Source organism: Oryzias latipes, chromosome 6 (genome assembly GCF_053564925.1).
Source record: "Oryzias latipes strain Hd-rR chromosome 6, Olatipes_Hd-rR_3.1".
NCBI classification, from domain to species: domain Eukaryota; kingdom Metazoa; phylum Chordata; class Actinopteri; order Beloniformes; family Adrianichthyidae; genus Oryzias; species Oryzias latipes.
Genome location: NC_136242.1, coordinates 16,339,890 through 16,359,865, shown reverse-complemented (window position 1 = coordinate 16,359,865; position 19,976 = coordinate 16,339,890). Strand labels below are relative to the sequence as shown.

The following is a 19,976-nucleotide window of genomic DNA, read 5'->3' as shown; positions in this document are numbered from 1 at the left end:
CTGAATCCATTACACATTGAAACGCTTTGGGATGTCCATATATTCTTAAAATGAAAATCCAACTCCTCCGCTTTCCAGATAAAGTCAAAAGCAGCTGGAGCAGGCGGAGCTGTGTCTGTGGTGCTTATAAACCTTTGGTTCCCTTTTTATTCTTTGACTTACAGTGGGAACAGTCACTTTATCTGCAACCCTGGTAAGTTTCATTGTCGCGATGCTGTGGACTTTATATAATGTAGAACGCAAGAATAGTGAAGAATGTTGCTCATAGAGTTTCAATATAAATATCTAAGTTTTTTTTTTTTAATCTCCAGAGATTCTTAATTCATGATTTTTCTTATTTCAGCATAATGAAATGTCAATATGAGGAAAGTGTAATTAGCTTTAATGGATGCTTGAGTGAAACTTGGAATCAAACAGAAACAGATAATTTCGAAGATTTTTTTAAAGATTTGTATTTGCAGAAATGGGTCTCATTGTTATAACTTTGTCGCTAAGGTGTTAAAATGCATGTCTTTCAGATAATCTTCCAAAATCTAAATGAAGTGTGTCATTTTAAATAATAATAATACATTTTATTAAATAAATACATTTTACTGTGGAATGCTGGGAAAAAAAAGATCTGCAATGGATAATTACAAGATGCCCTGTGAGGGGATTTTATTTTTTAATTCTTAAGGGACTTTTTGCTCTTAAAACTCTTAAAAAAATATATTTACAAAAAAAAGGAACCTTAGTTACTTAAAAGGAGCTTCATTAGTTAAAAACAGAAAAAAATTGTGGTGCAATTCTTCCAAGGGATCATAAACGCAGAGCATTCCATTCAATTCAGCAATTTGAAGTGATGTTTGGAAGGAAAATCTCTATAATTTAAGGAGTTTAATTTTCATCCCAAAAAATGTTGTAGAAAGGAAGTGACCAAGTTTAAAAAACAAAACAAAAAAAAGCTCAGACATTTTCCTTTGGTGGTTCAATCTCCTTTGTCTAAAACAGAAATCAAAGGTGTAATTTGATCGTAGTATGTGTAACTTGTGCAATAAGCAGACTGATGTCTGTGGACACACATGCGCCAAGTCAGCCTCCTACTCCTTAGATGGTATTAAGGATAAAGTCTGCAATCAAACAAGGCTTTGCTGTTTGAGATGCTCACCCGTCTGGTTGGGGACTGTGTTTGGATTCTCAAAGCGTCCTCCCTCTTTGCTCTTGGTTACTGCAGCAGTCAGTGTGGGAAAAAGCAAACATCTGTGTATGAACGAGTAAAGAGCAGTGGAGAGGCATTTTGCGTCCTGCTCCTTCCAGACTTGCATTTTAAATGCATACATGACGGTTAGCTTTATTTGAACAGAAAACTGACTATGAGATTATGAAAAGAAATTGTTTTTCTTGAAAAAGAAATGTGTATTTCTGTCATAGAAATTAATTAGGAATTCATTTGCCAAATTGTAATTTGAAACTGGATTCATTTAGCTAAAGGGGATGGAACAGATCAAAGAAAGAGTGATTTGACAAAAGAGGAGGTCCTTTGGATGAGGTGATGGTGCATGAAATCAGTCTCCAGAGGACAATTTACAGGGGAGGTTGATGTGTGTGACTCCAAACTCAAACATCCATTCATTTCAATTTAGTCCACTAAGGACAACTAGTTCCCGTGTAGGCTCTGCTTTAAATAAACATTGTATTCTTTTCTCTAATATTGTATTAGCTGCAAAGAGCTGCCATGTTTTTTTGTGTTAAGAAATGAATGATGGAGTTGACAATGGAACAGTTATTTGAGGGTAACAGCTTTGCAGAGGAGCAGGTATTTTCTAGAGTAAACTCAGCTCTTTGTAGCGTTGCACTTTGCCAAGCTGGGATACAAACAGACAGAGCCTCTGCATTTCCTTAAAAGGAGGGCAAGTACACCATCTGAAAGATTTCAAAACAGGGAGAGCTCAGAGTTGCACTTTTATTTCTCTTTAGGTACCTACATATGATGATGTACCCGCAGTTTACTTTAGTTAGGTCATAATATGCTACCAAAAGTGAGTATGTAAGGAGAAATTTCATATCTTTTATTTATTTTATTCTTTTTTTGAAGAACAACTGCGCCATAGCAACATAGGAGGAGAGGGCTGAGTGTTTTTCAAACGAACCGCACTCAAACATTTGAACGAGCAACAGAAAAAGCTCACAATGTGTCATGTTGTTGCTTGTAAACTGTGTGGAATTCCAGGCCTTGTCATGGACTTTTTTCACATATCCATGTTTGGTCATGTGGACTAAGCAGCTGCGACTTTGTGACTGATTGCAAACGCCTTTCTGGCACATGTTTATAAGTGTGTTGAAGGACTTTCTCCATCCTTTAATGTGGATTGCAGGGAGCTGAAAGAGTGTATACTCCATATTTGTGTATGTTTACATTTCGCACTAATTCAGGTCGGTTAACCCTTCAGTTACAAATAATTTACAAGAGAGGATTAGATTTGTTTGGTAAAATAAATAGTGGGAATAGAAATTGAGAGCTTAAAGCTTTCAAAGCAAGGAAAGGTTGACAGAGGTAAGCAATACCCCAAGCTAGTTAACGAAGGTTAATCTTTTGTTTAAAATCCTAAATCCAACAAAGGCTGATACAAAGGGTTACAGATTTATTGTAGATGTAATAAAATGTTAAACAAATCCCAGTACAGTAAGTAAAGTTGATTTATGAAGTATTAGCAGTTGTAATGATAAAGTAGCAACGTGTCTCACACAACGTGGGACTTGTGCAAAGGACTGGAAAGTGGAACTAAAAATGTGCTGCAAAAACAGAATCTTCATAAGGTAAAGAGACCCTTGTTTCAAGGAAAAAATTTCTTTTTTTCTGTCTTGCAAGAAAAATAGCCTTGTCAAGAAAGTATTTTAATAGTAATACAAAAAAAAAGGATTTCAATAGCAAAATAATCTTAGTTTGAGAAAACACGTCGTAGAGACTTTTTTAAAATTAGAATTCCTGGCAAAACCATTTTTCTTACCACATTGATGTTTATTTTGATTATTTAAAGTAAATCTGCCAATGAGGTAAGAGATTTATACTTATTTCTAAGAAGTCTGTTTTTGGGCCATTTCTGCACATGCACTGTTTTCTTGCAAACTTTTACAGAGCCACAACTGAGAGGGTCTTGTGTGTCAGTATGGTAGTGTGGTACCGAAACTCCACAATCCAGGACAGGAGGGACCAGTCCCGTGTAGTGAGAACGGCACAGGCAATAGTGGGATGTCGACCACAGTAATCCAGGAAAAGGATCAGCGAATAGCAAAAGGTCGCTCCCACCCATGCACTTTTTATCTGATTACTATCAAGAAGAAGGTTCAGGAGCATCAGGTGTAAAACAATCAGACTGAGGAACAGCTTCTTCCCAGAGTTGTTAAGCCATAGCTCCTGCAGTGCAATGCCCAAACCCCACAGCCATCGACAACCCCCAAACATGTCAGTTCTCCGTAACTTTGTCCATGTGGTCTATTTATTTGTTTGTTTCTTTTTTATTATGCTAAAGCTCTTCAGAAATTTTTTATTATGTGTCCTAATGATATTAAATATTGAAACAATAAAATCACATTTAAAACTCTAAAAACAACTTATTTCATTCTCAATAAGGACAAGCCATCAATTATCATTTGGGGTTCAAGTCCTAAAGAAACTTACAGAACCTTCCTGCTGCTCTGTTTAAGATTGTTCATAGAAATAAATCTCAGATTCATCTTTTTTTTAACGTTATTGTACATCTATTAGCAGGCCGTAAAACAAAGACAACAATCATTTTTAGATTTATTGGGATCCAAGTTTTCACACTTGAGACCCTTCCCTAAGCGTCTGTCATTGTGGTCAGCCCTCAGACCCAGCAGCCGCAATCTTTCACAATCTGTTTTCCAACGTAGTTTGGACTCAAGTCTGGGTTGGTTTATTCTCATCTTCTATTTACTCGAAACCTTCTCTGGATGGTTTGGAAGAAAACCAACAGTTTATTTTCTTGACTTTTGCCACTTTTGTGTGTGTGTGTGTGTGTGTGTGTGTGCGTGTGTTATAACAGGTTTGAAACCTTGGTCCAATCAAAATAGGTGGATACAATTTCTAAAAGAGTTAGAATGAACCAGGTTCAGTTTATCTATGGCTAGAGAGGCAGTATGTCCTAAATGATCAAGTTGAATCTGTCTAGAGTACAAAAACTTAAAGATACAGACGCAACTGAGAGTTCTCATTAATCACTGGCTGTCAGCACAGAACACTGACTCTGAAACCAGTGCACTCAGATATTTGTCCTATAAACCAGAATCCCATGTTTACATTGGACAGATGGATGTGATCAATTTCTTGCCTTTCAATTTTTGGCAGCGTATCTCCAAATACTTCACCTCAACAGGAAACCAGAACTGTTGTTTTTAGTTCTTGATTTAATCCTGTTAGTCTCCATGCTGCCTGGTTGCACAGAGAACCGCCAAGGTTCTGTAAAAAGTGAGATTGTCTTTGGATGAGACAAATTAGTCGTACAGATTACATTCTGTCCGAAAGCTCAGTCTGCACTTCAACGATCTGTTGTATAATCCCACAAAATAAAAGCATGAGGGTCTGGAAGGGGTTTTACACCAATTCTGACTGCATTATGACAATTCCTCACAACATTTTCTTTTTAGTATCAAAAACATTTTCTTGATAGATGATTGATAAGCAAGCTGATACAGAGACTTCTCAGGTTAACACCTGTATCTGTTTCCATAGGTCTGCCTTTATTACAAAGTATGTAAACTAGCTTACTCTGAAGTATTTTTTCCAGTCTAAACAAAGCATTTTGAGCGTAAACACTGTCTCTGTTTGGTGCTTTAAAAAATACATAAATGTCCTGTAGTTCCAGCATTATTCAGTCAGACTGTCTTAACAGTTTTTTCACATTGGGTTTGTAAATTTAACATTTGAATTCGTGGTTCTGCAAAATATAAAAATATTGAGGATTTTAAACAATTTTTTAGAATTTCAAATTTAACTTATTAATTATTTAAGTTTAAATGTATACCTATTAGCATCCACAGCATTCATCATTTATATCATTTTTTAGGTAGAATAACAAACAGCATCACATTTAGCTTTGTCCAACTTTAATCAAATATTCCTTGAAATTATTTTGCATACATCACTAAATTTCAAGCAGTGAAGTTAGCATTAGGTTAATAGCTTGGCAGTATTGGAATTTTCATAGCATTTTTAGCCACAGCTAGCATGATGTTTGTGGCTCTGTCACACCTGCTTTGACAGTAAGCAATATCTTTGCCGCTTTAGTAGGTATTGGTTTTGATATTTTAATTATTTTTAGAAGCTTGCATTATCTTTGCTGAAAAATTACCACTTACCTTTAAAAAAAAAATCAATTTAAATCCTGTTGAGTTGATAAAATGCTGTTTGCATCACAGCCTGACCTTAAACCAGGGGTGAGGAATACATTAAGCTTTAGGTATTAGATTTAAAAAAAAAGAAAACACATGGTGTTGGTGAACAAAGGAAAGGTTAAAACCAAGTCTATTAAAAAAATGATTATTAACAAGAAAGAAATGGTATTAGTAGTATAAGTATTTATTTTTTAACCTTCTTTAGAGATTGGTATTAGCACTTCAGTTCGTTTTTTTAATTTTATTATTAACAAAAATCATTTAACAGTTTGGAACCAGATATCCTCAGAAAGCTGTGATAAGGCCTTCTACACTTCTATGGCAACGATTCTCTCCAATCAGGAGTGAGCATGTTAAAAGCCACGCCCCCTTCCTCTGTAAACTGGGCTCAGGAGAATCTGTCAATCAGAAGCTTCAAATATTTGATGCGAGCCACCTAAATTCTTGGGGCATCTGATTGGTCTGTTTATAACTTGAGTAACTTGCGCTACAGCAAAAATTTCATAAACATGACAAACATAATGACTGAGTAATAGCTATTTATTTCTCCATAGACATTTTGGGGATTTTGGCTTTTTTAGACCAATGGGTCCTTTTGTTTGAATGACTGTTGCTAATAACATACTTGCCTCATTGCCATCATGTTGTTGTTCACCTTTCGGCACATTCTGTTAGGCGTTGCCACAGCAAGTAACCTTTACTGCTTTGCACAGGCGGTTTGGCAAAGAGTTTTTACGCCGGATGCCCTTCCATCCTGACACAACCCTGTATTTCCAAGATACAGGGAGACCCATGGAGGCAGCAGTGCAAAAGGTCTTGCCTAAAGACCCACACTGAATTTTAGCTCATTGCATGTCTTGGGAAGCAAACCCAGGCTTCCTCATTGACATCATATGCTGTTAGATAGCTCTAACAACCTTTACACATTTCTCTCCAAATTGCATTGCATTAACTCCAGGTCCTGTTTTACCAGAGGCTCCATGGGGAAAAAAAAAGCACCATCCTTTTCCAAGAAGTCCTAAATTGTTTAAAGCTATTAGTGCAGTGAAGATTTTTTAAAAAGAAAACCTTTTTGGGTCAGATTATTTATGAGCTTAAGTAACTGTATACGGTGTTGGCGATTGTAAACTAAACTGTCCCATGCTCACATCCCAGAAGAACCCAATGCTCAGAGTCGGTGGGCTCCTCTGAGACAAGAAGATAAAAGGACAAACAGTAAGGACTCCTCTGTTGGACTGGACTTACACGACTGATTTGTTAAAATAAGTGTGAGAGAATGTCTTTCAACTGGTTCTCAGTTGCACATCCTGTTGCTAAAAAACAAAACAAAACAAAAGGATAATAAAGTTCTACAGACTTTTGTGACAAAAAACAGAAAAAGTAAAAAAGAATTTTGCTTCAATTGCCAAGGATATTCTTTTATGCATATTTGATCATAAAGATATTTTGGGTGTAAAAGTCAAAAAAGTGTATTTTTGGAGTAAATTAAATTGGGAAAATGAGTGTGTAGTTGGAAAGCTGAACCTTATTTTATATCACTACAATTCAAGATTTTGGTCTTGAATAGCTGCAGCCTGCTAGAAACTCAGCTATCCCTGTATCCTTTGCTGCTGATAACAGAAGTTTAGGGTATTTTGTCAATTGAAGCCTTTATCACAAAATTTTAGAAAGGGATGGAATAAAGCAAGGAAAAGTAAACGGGCATTCATATTTGACTGAACACAACTGCAGACAGTACAGGGATGGTTGGAGAACAAGCAGCTCTGTGCTACCAAATGTTTCTCAATGTATGTCAGTGACTCCATGACAAATGTATGAGCATAAATCCAACTACGCAACCAGCAGACGCAGCAAGTCTTTTCCTGAGATGTAGATCTGATGCTAGCATGACATACATCCAAAGAGTTTGGGGGTTTGCAGCTCACACATCTCATATACTCTAACCTTAAACTGTAATTATAGTTCTCCTTTTTAATTAATTTAACATTTTGCACATTCAAATACACTATTTTTTGCTTTGTGTTGACAGTTTCAATATAGTTACTACCAAAAAACTTTGCACATAGTTTTTAAGATGGATCTGACAGTTGTCTCCCTTTTAAAACCCTTGTGCTATCTTAGATGAGCCCACCCTTGCATTGACGTGTTCTCCCTACCATGAAAAAGGTGGATAAAGGTGGAAAGATTTCATTTAATCCATGGACGCCAGTGAAGATCACAAATCATTGAAGAAAAAAGGTTCAGAGCACTGTCTGGGTCTAGGTGACCCAACTCCCAATGTTAAAGTGCCTAGGATAGAACAAGGGTTACGAAAGAAGATCCAGAGAAACAGGTGGAAAAGGGATGGGCTGCAAAAAAAAAAAAACCTGAAAAGAAAAACCCCAATTATATCTTGAATGAATAAAGATAGTGGATTTCTGTTTATGGAAGAAGTAAACAGGACAACACAAATCAAGTTCAAGAGGGTCTGAAGTCAGTGATGAAGGAGAGGAAATCGAGACAGAGGGGAAGAGGAGGGGGACTGAGAGAAAACCAGCGTTGCCTTTTCTGGTAGTTGAAGTCGCTAAAAGAACAACCAGGAATTTTTGGGCTGCAGTAGGACTGAGATATAAACCAGACTGTAGAAGCTAATCCATGCAAAGAAAGCAGACAGTAATGTCTATGGACTAAACCCAGCTGCTGCTGCGGTACTGTTAACCAAAAGTCTGTTATTTTATTTTATTTTTTTTTGTCCCTCGTGATAAACACATTTGATATTTGTCTCTTTTAGTGAGAAAATCGTAAATTTAAGCCAACATGGATGACGACTTTGACCGCCGCATGGAGCTGAGGAGGCAGAGGAGGGAGCAGATGCGTCTTGAAGCTGACAGGTGAGTCAACACTGGAAAAACAGGAAAATGTATATGCTGAAAGGGAAATATATTTTTGGCATCAGACTCACTCAGAAGAAAAAGTCAATCTAAAAATTTAGCAAACTTTAAAAAAAGAACAAAGAAGAGTTTGCACTACATTGGTTTAAATTCAAGTCATGGTCCTGACTTGAAGCAGAGTCTGACACAAGAATCAGGGCTTGATGTGTCAAAATGGTGCCTAAAAGTGGCACTGGAAGAACTTCCATGAGGTTTTTGCACATAGGAGATTATAATAGCCACACCTCTTTTTTTTTAGGTGTCAGGGGTGGTGCTGTTTGCGTTTATCTGCACTTTTCTGTTATGTACCGGTATTTAAAAAAAATCTTCAAACAGATGTCATACAGATAAGTTCACATTTACTTAAAAAACATATGCTACGGTGGCCCTGAAGTGCAAACCACATCAACAAATCACTCAACTCGAAAACATATTTAAGATGACGACAACAAAAAAAAGATGAAAAAAACAGCATCGTATTTAAGAAAACAAAAAAATGTCAAAAAAAAAAACGAAAAACACAAAAGTAATTTCCAGAAACTCCATGCATTTCTTGCTGTTGATCACCTGACTCAGGTGTTTCTTCATCCTGATTGACTGAACACACCTGGTCCAGGTTATCAACAACACATGCAAGGTGGAAGATTTTCATGAGTTGGGCAGCTCTGGGTTAAACAAGAAACACATAAAGAAAATGAAATACAGTTCAGTGGCAGCAGAAACACAACGAAACAAAACAATAATTACATATTTTATAACAAAATTATTTCACTAAGCAAAGAAAACCTCAAAATAACAACCACCAATGAAGGTTAAGGGATTGCTCCTCTGTCAAGTCATTGCACTTCCTCTTAGTTCACCAGACCACAATGCTTTGATAAAAATCCCGTCTAATTTAATTTGCCGACAAAAACACATGCCACTGGGTTTCAAAATTTAATTTATCGTAAATGATCTATACCTAAAACTTGTAGCACACTGATTCAACTTAAACAGCAACATAAAACAATTTTAAATTATCAAAATAAAATCACTTTTATTGATGACTTGTTTGTTATTTTTATTAAATAACCTCCAAACCAAGCAACTCCATAATTTCACAGTTCACGTCTTTTATTTTCTCCAAGTTGAGTTCCGAATTGTCTTATCAGCAGTGCCATTAGAACGCCATCAAAACCTCTGAATGTTCCCACAGTCGAGCTGCCATTTCTGGTTCCAATGCCAAACCCTCATGCCCCACAGCCCCTCAGCTTCCCTGTTCTCTGCTGCAGACTTAGGAATGTTTCAAATAGCATTTTGCCAGAAGACGCCATTGTTAATGTTTTTTTTTCAAGCATGTTGATGGGAGTGTTGGATTTCTTGGAGTTGACCCACGCCATTTGAAAGAAGCTTACCAAAGGATTTATCGAAAGTTCACCTTTTTTGTCTGTTTTGAAATCATTGATAAAAAGAAAGACTACAGTGGTTTATTTCTTTAACTTCACTCTGTCTCTTTTATTCTTTTATTTTGTGTACTTTAAGCTTAAGATTGTTTATAGGTATAAAATTAGTTTTAATAAAAATAGATAATGCCAGCCGCCCATCCATCCACCCAGTCTTCATCCGTTTTTTTAGAGTCTAAGCAGAGATGCCTAGACCTCCCTCATCACAGAAACATCCTCAGTTCTGCTGCTGGGGGAACGCCAAGGCCCTCTCAGGCCATCTGAAAGACACAATCCCTCCAGCACATCCTGGGTCTTGGAATGATTGGAATGCCTCTACAGGAAGGCCTCCAACAGAGATACTTTAGCCACCTCAACTGGCTGTCATTGTGGAGGAGCAGCGGCTCTACTCCGAGCTCCACCTGGTATCTCTAAAGCAGTGCTTCCCCACCTCAGGTCTTTGGGGAACACTGGCCTGCATTTTTTCAACCCTACCTTGCTCTAACACAACTGCCTTTGATGACTTCCATCATCAGGCTTCTGCAGAGCTTGATGATGAGCTGAATCAGGTGTGCTCAAGCGGGGCAACGAGGAAAGCAGGCAGAGCACCCAGCCACTCAGAGGAAGCGCATGATTGTCAGCAGACTTTGTCTTGATTAAGCAAACTTGGAGAAATCGGATTTCTCTGGGTAAAATCCCCCCATGAAACCAAGTTTCTGGTTAAGATTACCCAAGAAAGACAATCAGAGCCTATAGGTTGTATAATGCATCCACTGTCATTAAAAAAAGTAAATACATTTTGTAGTCTTTGCAAAGTTACCCTCTGTCTTTGGTCTTGAAACACTCCTACTCTAGCATTTCTTCAAAAACTTTTTTTTACTTTATACACATTTCTGGTGATAAAACCTTCAGACATCTGCCGAGGCTTTTTTGGAACAAGCAGAATCAGAAAAATCTTCATCTTTACTGACCCTTTATGTGTTCGTTTAAAACATGCACCTGTGCCACAGTTACTCTATAGGGGTTTTGCCGAATTCTGCTGTAATATTTGGGCCAGACAAGCCATTTTTAAATAAAAGCTATTTGACATGCAGCTCCTGAAGAATCTTGTCATATTTTGTGATTCATGAAAGTTTTGGGTGCATGAATGGGTTTGATGTAACAAAGGATATACACCAAACAGTTGAAATGATTTTACTCACAGGCTGTTAATGCAGATGTTTGCTGTTTTGTCAGGTCTGGTTTCACCAATGAAGATGAAGAGGAGGACGCATTGGAGCAAAGGAGACGCGCAAGGGAGGAAAGGAAGAAGATGAGAGACTTAGAGGAGTCTGGTGGAACTGATGTAAACAATACCAACAGGTATAAAGAAAGTTTAAGTGGAAGTGAGGGAAAAGGGCAGAAAAAGATGATAAAATATAGTCTCCTCAGATTTCCTGGGGCACGTTTTTTACATAAATAATTCTTGTTTATCAGTTTATTTAACTGATGTTTTCCCTGGTTAGCCAAAACCTTCAATCTCCTCTTTCATTTAATTACAGATTTTTAGAAATTGACTTTGATGCCAACTTTCAGGGCTGGGAATCACTTTCTTTCCTTTTCTCTCAGCTTGCCAGAGATCAACTCCACGGATAATGCTGGTGCTGATGATGACCAGGCTCTGCTGGAGCGCCTGGCCAAAAGGGAGGAGCGCCGTCAGAAGAGAATGAAGGAAGCTTTGGAGAGACAGAAAGAACTGGAACCTACAGTCGGCACCCCCAATGGCACAGACGGCACGCAGGATGAGCAGTCCTCCTTTACTAACGGCAACACACAGCAGGATGCTGAGGATGCAGACGGGAAAAAGAAGTCTGTTCAGGAGGAGGTGGCAAAAACAGATACAAACTCCTGGAGTAGGCAGGGAGATGAGAAAAAAGAGGATGGGAAGGTGGGTTTTTGCATAAGTGTGTGCTTGTGGGGAATTGAACATTTCCTTTAAAGTGAAAAATGCGTTTTACTTTTTACAGAATTCTGAAGAATCAAGCACAACACTCCCCCACAATGAGGTGTGTTTTCTTTCCACTACACCTTCAAAACATCTTGATAAATCAGAGTAAAAATGGACAACAATTAAGGGTGAGTTGTTTTCCAGAAGGATGCTAACAGTACGGCTGAAGCGACAGAGGCGGAGCCTGAACAGCTGAAGTCAGAAACTAAGAAGGCTGAGGAAAAACCTGCACCTGATGTCCATAATGAGGAGAAAGAAAGGAGCAAAGAAGAAGAAAAGGAAAAACAGCAAAAGGAAATGGAAGAAAAACTACGGCAAGAAGAGGAAGAGGAGGAGCAGCAAAAAATAAGAATGGAAGAACAGCTCAAAAAGGAAGAGGAAGAAAGGCAACAAAGTGAAGAGAATGAGAGGAAGAGGAGGGAAGAAGACGAGAGACAACAAATGGAAAAGGAGGAGAAGCTTATAGAGGAGAAAGAAGAGAAACAAAGTAAAGAGATGGAGGAGAGAATAAAAAAAGAGGAAGAGGAGGAGAGAGAAAGACAAAGAAGAGAACAGGAAGAAGAACAGAAGAGGGAAATTGAAAGACTAAAACAGGAGGAAGAGGAAAAATGCAAAAAAGAGATGGAAGAGAAGAAGAAGAAAGAGGAAGAAGAGGAAAAGCAGAGGATAGAAATGGAAGAGAAGAAAAGGGAAGAGGAGGAGAGGCAGAAAAAAGAGCAGGAAGAGAAGAAGAGAAAGGAAGAGGAGGAGAGACGGAAAAAAGAGCAGGAAGAAAAGAAGAGAAAGGAAGAGGAGGAGAGGCGGAAGAGGGAGATGGAGGAAAGGAAAAGGAAAGAGGCTGAAGAAAAAAAGAAAAAAGAGGCAGAGGAGAAGAAAAAGAAAGATGAAGAAGAAAGGCAAAAAAGGGAGATGGAAGAGATAAAAAAGAAAGAGGAAACAGAGAGAAGAAAAAAAGAATTGGAAGACAAGAAAAAGAAAGAGATGGCGGAGAAAAATAAAAAGAGGGAAGTGGAAGAGATGAAAAAGAAAGAGGAGGTACTGATATTCTTTGTGCCGATCCATTTGATTTGTTTGTCATACTTTACTTTTTTTTCTCTGCACCAATGTTTGGTTCAGTGCAAATATGTTTTTGACATTTTTCTTTTTATTTAATCCTCCCTTTTGCGTAAAGGCTGCAAAACCAAAGACATTTGGCTTCAAGGAAAAGGTAAAATAAAAAAGTAGTAGTTAATGTCATATTCAAGATTTCCAGGAAAACCTAACCAAATGGTTTTTTTCTTTTGCAAGGCTGATACTGTCCAAAAGAATGGCGCTGTGGCTGAGAATAAGTTTAGGAAAACAGAAAAACCTTTTAGGTAAATCAAACTTACTGTGCACTTGCTGTTTCCTGTGTTGATTTCAGAACCAATTCAGTTAATTTCCTCGTTTCAATCCAGCTACATAACATATTTTAATCCAGGTACATTTACTTAATTGTGCATGTTTCTGCAAACAGAGACAACCCTCCCTTCACAAAAGCTGATGATGAGGAGCGGCGAGAGGCTGAAAGTAAGCTGCAGGAGCTGAAACAACGGCGAAACAACACGGAAAGCGCTGAATTTGAGAAGATGAAGCAAAAGCAGCAGGACGCAGAGGCCCAGCTGGAGGAGCTGAAAAGGAAGAGGGAAGAGAGGAGAAAGATCCTTGAGGAGGAGGAGAGGCAGAGGAAGCAGGCGCAAGAGGAAAAGAAGGCCAAAGAGCAGGTGAGGAGGGTGTTCAGCAGGAGAACAGCTGAGGACATTTCTACCAGAACTCATACAGATATCTGATGTTCATTTTGTAAAATAACAGGAGGAGAGAAAAAGAATGAAGGAAGAGATCGAGAAAAGGAGAGCAGAGGCGGCAGAAAAGAAGAAACAAATGGAGGAGGACTCTTCAAAACCTTCTTTCACCATCCGCCCAAAAGGCTCCTCAAAGGTGAAAAAAACATATTCAACCCTAACAACTGTATAAAAAAGTGTTAAAATGTGTCAAAATTTGAATTGGATAGTTAAAATATTTCTTGACATTTTGTTGCACTACTAATTTTAGGTTGGTGTTGTGAGGGGCTGTGAGCTAGCGGGAGAGGATATAAACAGATGGATGACAGGAAGTGGGGGGTAGGGTGGCTCCACGCGAACAGTCCCACCCAAAAACAAGAGGTTAATTTCTATTTAACAACTGCCGCTCTGCAGAAACTATGTCCTTGACAGCGACACAGGGTTTTTTTTTATTCACCAAAAAATGACATAATCATAGAAAAAGTACCACTGTGAACGCTTTTACAGACCAAAAGATGATTGGAGTGGGACTGTAAGGATTTCTTATTTGCAGTTTTAAAAGTTTGAGATTGCTCAAATACAGTCAGACAGTAATATTGACATGTTTTGCCGTTGTAATTTAATTTCTCCTGAAAATGTATTATTTCAGAGAGCAAAGCCCTCATGAACACTCATGAGTACTACAGCTCCTTTGCTTCTTACTACTTGTCGGTTTGGTTTTGTGAATTTGCATGAGTTTTGGCTCCAGGTCAGCCACTGACAGCCAACACAGCCACCTAAATCACAGACAGGACTTTCCAAGAACAGACTGCTCCGTCTCAGGGGATCTGTCAAATCCTCGGATCTTCTAGAGACAGGGAGGAGGTCGGGGGTAGCTTGACCATGTCATGATGTATCTCTCCAACTTGTTTTGTTTCTTTTGGTTTTGTTCTTTTACAGATTGGAGAGAAGGCTGAGTTTTTGAGCAAATCTGTTCAAAAAAAGTGAGTAATGCAAAGTAAATGGACTATAAAGAAGGTTTTTTCAATTCTGAGCCTTGGAGTCTAACTATTAGGATTTTCATCCATGCAGCTCCACAGCCAGAGTGTCACACACCCCAATCGTCTCCAGGGTGGGTAACAGACTGGAACAGTTTACTTCTGCCATCCAGGTCAGTCTTAACAAAAACCCACAGCCTGAAAACTAATATTTTAATCGTCAAGCAATATTTGGGGTTTATTTATATATACTTAAAAATACTTCACGTTTATTCCTGTATTTTTTTACGTTTGAAATATATTTTTTGTACATGTCTGACATAGTGGGGAAGGTGTTAAAAAGACACATGTCCATCATTATAACTACAAACCATATAAAATCATCTAAGACCTTTTTCACAGGGAAACAAAGAAGTAAAAAACCCCAAGTCTCCGTTGGTGGACATTCCTGCAGGAGGCACCCGCAGCATCAAAAACATGTGGGAGAAAGGAAACGTCAGCAGTTCCTCTGAAAGTCCAGCTCCTGTAAACAAGGTCATTTAGGAGGAGGTCGATCAGAAGACACGACACCTTATATCCGAACGTTCACTCAATGTTGGTGTGGGAATCTGTTCAGGATGAGGCGGGAAGTAAGAGAGATACAGCAGGACGCCTCAACAGCAAGACTGGAAAGCCCGGAGATGCACAAAAGGCAGCAGCAGCAGGCCCTGCAGCAGCGGGAGCGGCACCCCCAGCCGCAGCAGCAGGAGCAAAACAGCTAGTGAGATCTAATAAAGAATAATCCTTGAGTATTCTGTGCATGCTGGAGCGCTCCTTTACAACATGCCACTCCTTTGTCAGCAACAGACAGCAAACCGGCAGAGTGGAGTCTGGTGACACCATGTGTCTGCTTTATGAAAAGCAGCTCTATCCCTGGAGAACCCATAGGGTCAATTTAGGCTCTTCATTCTGTATTTATTTAATTTTATTTAATTTTTTTCTATTTTTTTTACTTTTATTTATTGATTTTTTTATTGAAAATGTACTAAAAAGAGATCAAATTAACTTTAAAAGCCCAGATGACAATTGTTTTAAATATGATGCAAATGCAATTCAAGCAGAAAAACATTTTTAACTGCAATGCTTATTCATTTTTTGTCTGTACTAACTAACTTTAAGTAGTGTTTTAACTTTTTTGATACAGAAAGAAAAAAATATTGGCAAAGGAGGTAAACATGTGACATAATGACAAGACCACACAGCTATAAAGTCACAAAACCAAAACTAGAAGCTGATTCCTTTGACTCATTTTCACTTTTTAATCAAAAATAAATAAACATATTGCTGTAGATGAAATAGACACTGTTTGTTCTCCCTGAACTGCTGAGTCAACTGCTAATCCTTCTGGAGCTTCTGGAGACATTACACTATTTAGATATGTGGCAGCTTTTCTGGTGACGTACAATATTGTTCCGAAGGAAAATTTATGGATGACATGTCTTTGGTGTCAAATGGCCTGGCTAAAGTAGTGCTGGAACCCATACAGCAACTTTTGCAGCGGTGGTACTCTCTAATGGACATAGAGGTGGAGCAAAGTAGTACATGTGTGTCTCCGTATCACTGAAATATACTTTTGACTTTTCCTGCAGTGATGGACTGTCACTGTGTTTCTGTCCTCTATAATTACACACCAGATAGTCAGCTGCCTGTCTGACATTGCCTGAAAGACTTGGGCCATAAATTGAATTAAGTAGAACAAGCATGATTTTGACCATAAGCAATTTTCTGAAAAACGTATAATCAAATAATAAAAATGGGTAAGAAAGAGGACCAATTTTTAGTTGTATTCTTTTTTGCTGATCCTAGTCATTTTCAAAACGTATTTAGATTCCATGTGACAAAAAGGTATTTTAAAGAGTTAATTGTGCTCCTTTAACTAAAGTGATCTTTCATTTTCTTTGTGAAGGACACTAAACAAGGTGACATTGGGAGTAAACGGGGCATGTGGGAAACCAAAAGGAGCTCGACTCCTGGAAAGGTAATCCACACACGTGCACCCCTCCTCAGACATGATTTCCTTCTTGAGAATTAATAGTGAGCTCTTACTCTGCATTTGTTTCATTTAGTTCACAAAATAAGTGAAAGAAGAAGGTAATTTCTTGACTGTTTTCAGCATTGCACTTAAAGCATGAGCTGCTTGCTGTGATTAGAACAACGTTTCATGAATTTAAGTCAGTAAGTCACAACAAATGTTCGTCCTTCAGTCAATTGACTCTTTTGTAAGTCTATATATGAGAAAACAATGCTCTTCTTAACATATTAAGTTGGTTTTTTGATGTATGTAGAACATATGTATCTCAATTTCAAAATTTTAGTTTTGATATTTTTCATCACAATTGACTCTCTTACCACACAATACTACTTTATATACTCTCAGTTTTATGCCCTTTATGCTCAGGTTTTTTGTGGCTCATTTCTAATCTATCAGAATATGATGATTTTATTATTATTGAAGAGCTTTTATGTGTTAAACCTGTGCAGAACTAATCTAAAAGTGCATGAATTTATGTCTAAAAGCTGTGTTTCATGCAGGCAGAGACAATAACTGAGCATTTCACCAACACTTTACATGAGTGTGTTCGTGTGGCACTTGGCATCTCACACTTCGGGTTTAAGCACCTGTCGCACCATGTTGTCCTATTACACCACCCGTTTGACTTGTAATACTTTGGACTTGTTCAATAATCGAAAGGATGAGGGTGGGCTTTGTAGAAGCTCCTTTATGATTTGAGAAAAGCTGAAGCTTATTCCATTAGCTCTTAATTTGTCATTTGTTTACTACTTCTTGTCACTTTGTTCTCACTCTTTTCCAGACGGCTGTTGGAAGCAAGGCCAAGCTCTTTGCAAATAGTGAGTCTCCATAACACACTGGATTTACATTATATAAACACAAATTAAGAAAAAAAAAACATTTTTTAATTAAGATTGGTCAAAAAGTACAAGGATAAGCTTGGCTTCTCTTGAATTACTCTAAGCCTGTGTTAACTTCATTTTAAACGGGCCTCATCCTGATCGGCCCTGGGGGGGACTGATGTGTATTTGCCCTTCACTTCCCATGTAAAGGAGAGGGTTTGGTGGATTTATAGGTCACAGTAGGCACATTATGTCTACAACCCACTGTCCCTTCTTTGTACCAGAGTGGGACCTCACTGTAAATCAAATCTGCTGCTGCAGATTTTTGGGCACCGTCTCAGATCTGTGGCTCCTGGGTCTATATTTGAAAGCCGTCACCATGGCCTTGTTTCCCAGTATAAAGGAAGTTCCACAGCTCCCAGGATGGCTGTCGTGTTTGTCCGGCTCACTGTTCACCTGTTGCCACCTTTGGCCGTCCATTGCGACGCAGAGAGTCTGCATACTGTCAGACATACCAGAGTGCAGCTGCTTGATTTTCACATTACGTTTGAGTGCTAGTGTGGATTACTTGCTGTTCAAGCAGTGAGCGTGGCTTCATAACCTGGCTTACTCACTCTGTGGTAATGATTAAGACAAAAAGCCAGAGCATCAGGCTTGAAGCCTCGAAAATGAAGTATATGCAATGCTGACACTGCAAATCTGTCTCTTTCATCGATTAAAAAAAAAAAAAAGTCAGCTTGTTTATTTGAACCCACAGTGTACGAACTGGAGAGTGAAACAATGTAACTGCAAAGGTGTGTGACAAGTGTCAGCTTCATCCCTAAATAGAAATCCTTGTTTGTAACCTCACAGCTTCCTCGGATGGACAGCTGAGGGAAAAGAGTAAAGGGCAAATGACACAGTAACAGCTTTCAGTCACAAAGAAATGTGACTGCAGTTGATTGCTCATCTGAGTCGGATCTCCAAACTTGAAAAACCTTTGAGTCAAAGAAAGAAATGATAGAAAAACTGCTAAACTTTAATAGGATATGCTTTGATGCTGACTGGACAGTATATTTAGTGTCTAAATTGAGCTTTGTTGTCTTCCTGACAGCTATTGTGAGACCCTGATATCCAACCTGACCTTCCAGTTGACATTCGTCTGTACAAACAGGGTTTGAACGACTGCATCCATTCCTGAACTTCACGTGTGTCACACCAGGAGGGGCCAGACCGAGTGACACCTCATGAATCACACGCCAACTTCATGCTTAGGCATCCCTCTGCTTAACTCTAAAAGTAAAGCATTTTGATGTGGCAAAATGAGTTCCCCTCCTGCTGTTAGTCATCCCAGGATTAAAAAATGTGTTTTTCCTTCTTCTCACTGCTTGTTTTTTTATATCTTTTTCCCGAAATTGTTTTTGAATATTTAAAATAGTAAAATCATGACTGACTGAAGAAAAAGAATAACTAAATAAACCTAAAAAAAACTTAAAATAAAATAAATGTGTTTAACGTTTGGACTTGCAATTAAAAGACATATTTGATGCTTAATCTTTTGACCTTATACATTGTGCATTCTGAAAGTTTAAATAAAAGCTTTAACAAATTACTTAGTTCTTTTAGAAAATGTACATTAGTCTCTTTGTTTTCCTAATTTGACATTATCAGGCAAGAAGGTGTTTAAAATTTGGTGTTTTTTTATGTAATTACTAATTTTTTTAGCTTTATTCTAATGCTCATTTTGACAAAATTATGACTCAGTTGAGTAACTTTGCGAACCTGCTCTAAAGCTTTTGTTCTGCCAAGTCACTGCAGTAACTTTTATTAAGGCTTGTGTTAATCTAAGGATTCACTTGTGTTTTATTGAAAATATTAACAAAAATCAGTTCCTTCAAGATTTGTGAGTGACTGAATTACAACTTTTATGGTTAAAATAAGTTAACAGTTATCATTATTTTTGCTTAACTTTGTTTTGAAATGGGATGTGATGCATAGATCCAGGAAGTTTTCAAACCTGTATCCCGCTGGCATGGATAATGACTATCAGCAGTGCTCAGCTGTCCTTTGTGTTTATTGCTAAGAAGTGTTCGCACATTAAGGGACTAAACAAAAATGGAAAGCATGCCAAGTATTAAGGACCACCATGCACATTGTCAATCTGAGCATCAGCATTTCTATCAATTCTGCTTTATGGAGCAGACTCAGTGACCTGACCTCTGCTCTCCTGGTTACCTGTGCAGCATCTCCACTGACAACTGCTAATAAGCCTGAGTTGATGTCAATTTTCCTAAAAGCTTCCTCCGCCTCAAAGCACTGACACTCTGCAAACATAACTTTTTATTGTTTACCATCTTAAACTTCATAAAACACCATTTTATTTGTGTAATTATTCAGTGACCAAAAACAGCTCAATTCCAACATTAGAAGTGTCTTAAAGCCTGTAACTAACTTTAAATGTGTGTTTAATATCAAGTGAACCCTGCAAGAATGTATCATGTATCTCAGTATTTTTGTGGTGTTCTGCTTTGTTTGAATGTTTGACAATAAAAAGGATGGAAAAATGTGAGTGTCTTCTCTGTCGAGGGTTTGTTGAAGCCTAGGTAGTCGGCTTGAAAAGT

General features: G+C 38.1%; 1 protein-coding gene across 8 annotated transcripts; it reads left to right on the top strand.

Moving 5' to 3' along the window:
* The first annotated feature begins 64 nt into the window (after positions 1-64).
* LOC101172158 (uncharacterized) lies at positions 65-19,921 on the top strand. 8 transcript variants are annotated; one of them, XR_013656377.1, is made up of 18 exons: positions 65-193; positions 8,162-8,261; positions 10,958-11,083; positions 11,330-11,648; positions 11,728-11,766; positions 11,853-12,743; positions 12,880-12,915; positions 12,996-13,063; positions 13,204-13,450; positions 13,539-13,664; positions 14,447-14,490; positions 14,579-14,657; positions 14,887-15,018; positions 15,101-15,244; positions 16,430-16,501; positions 16,590-16,614; positions 17,337-17,373; positions 18,470-19,921. XR_013656377.1 is itself a non-coding variant. In XM_078948541.1 (18 exons), exons 3-18 carry the CDS (start codon positions 8,188-8,190, stop codon positions 18,484-18,486), a joined length of 2,451 nt encoding a protein of 816 aa, XP_078804667.1. In that variant the 5' UTR covers positions 148-193; positions 6,547-6,606; positions 8,162-8,187; the 3' UTR covers positions 18,487-19,921. The 8 variants fall into 8 exon arrangements, 5 of the variants coding, with proteins under 5 accessions (XP_078804668.1, XP_078804665.1, XP_078804667.1 ...); XM_078948541.1 differs by lacking the exon at positions 16,590-16,614 and adding an exon at positions 6,547-6,606 and having other exon boundaries at positions 148-193; XR_013656379.1 differs by lacking the exon at positions 65-193 and adding an exon at positions 7,948-8,078 and having other exon boundaries at positions 11,856-12,743.
* The last annotated feature ends 55 nt before the right edge of the window (positions 19,922-19,976 follow it).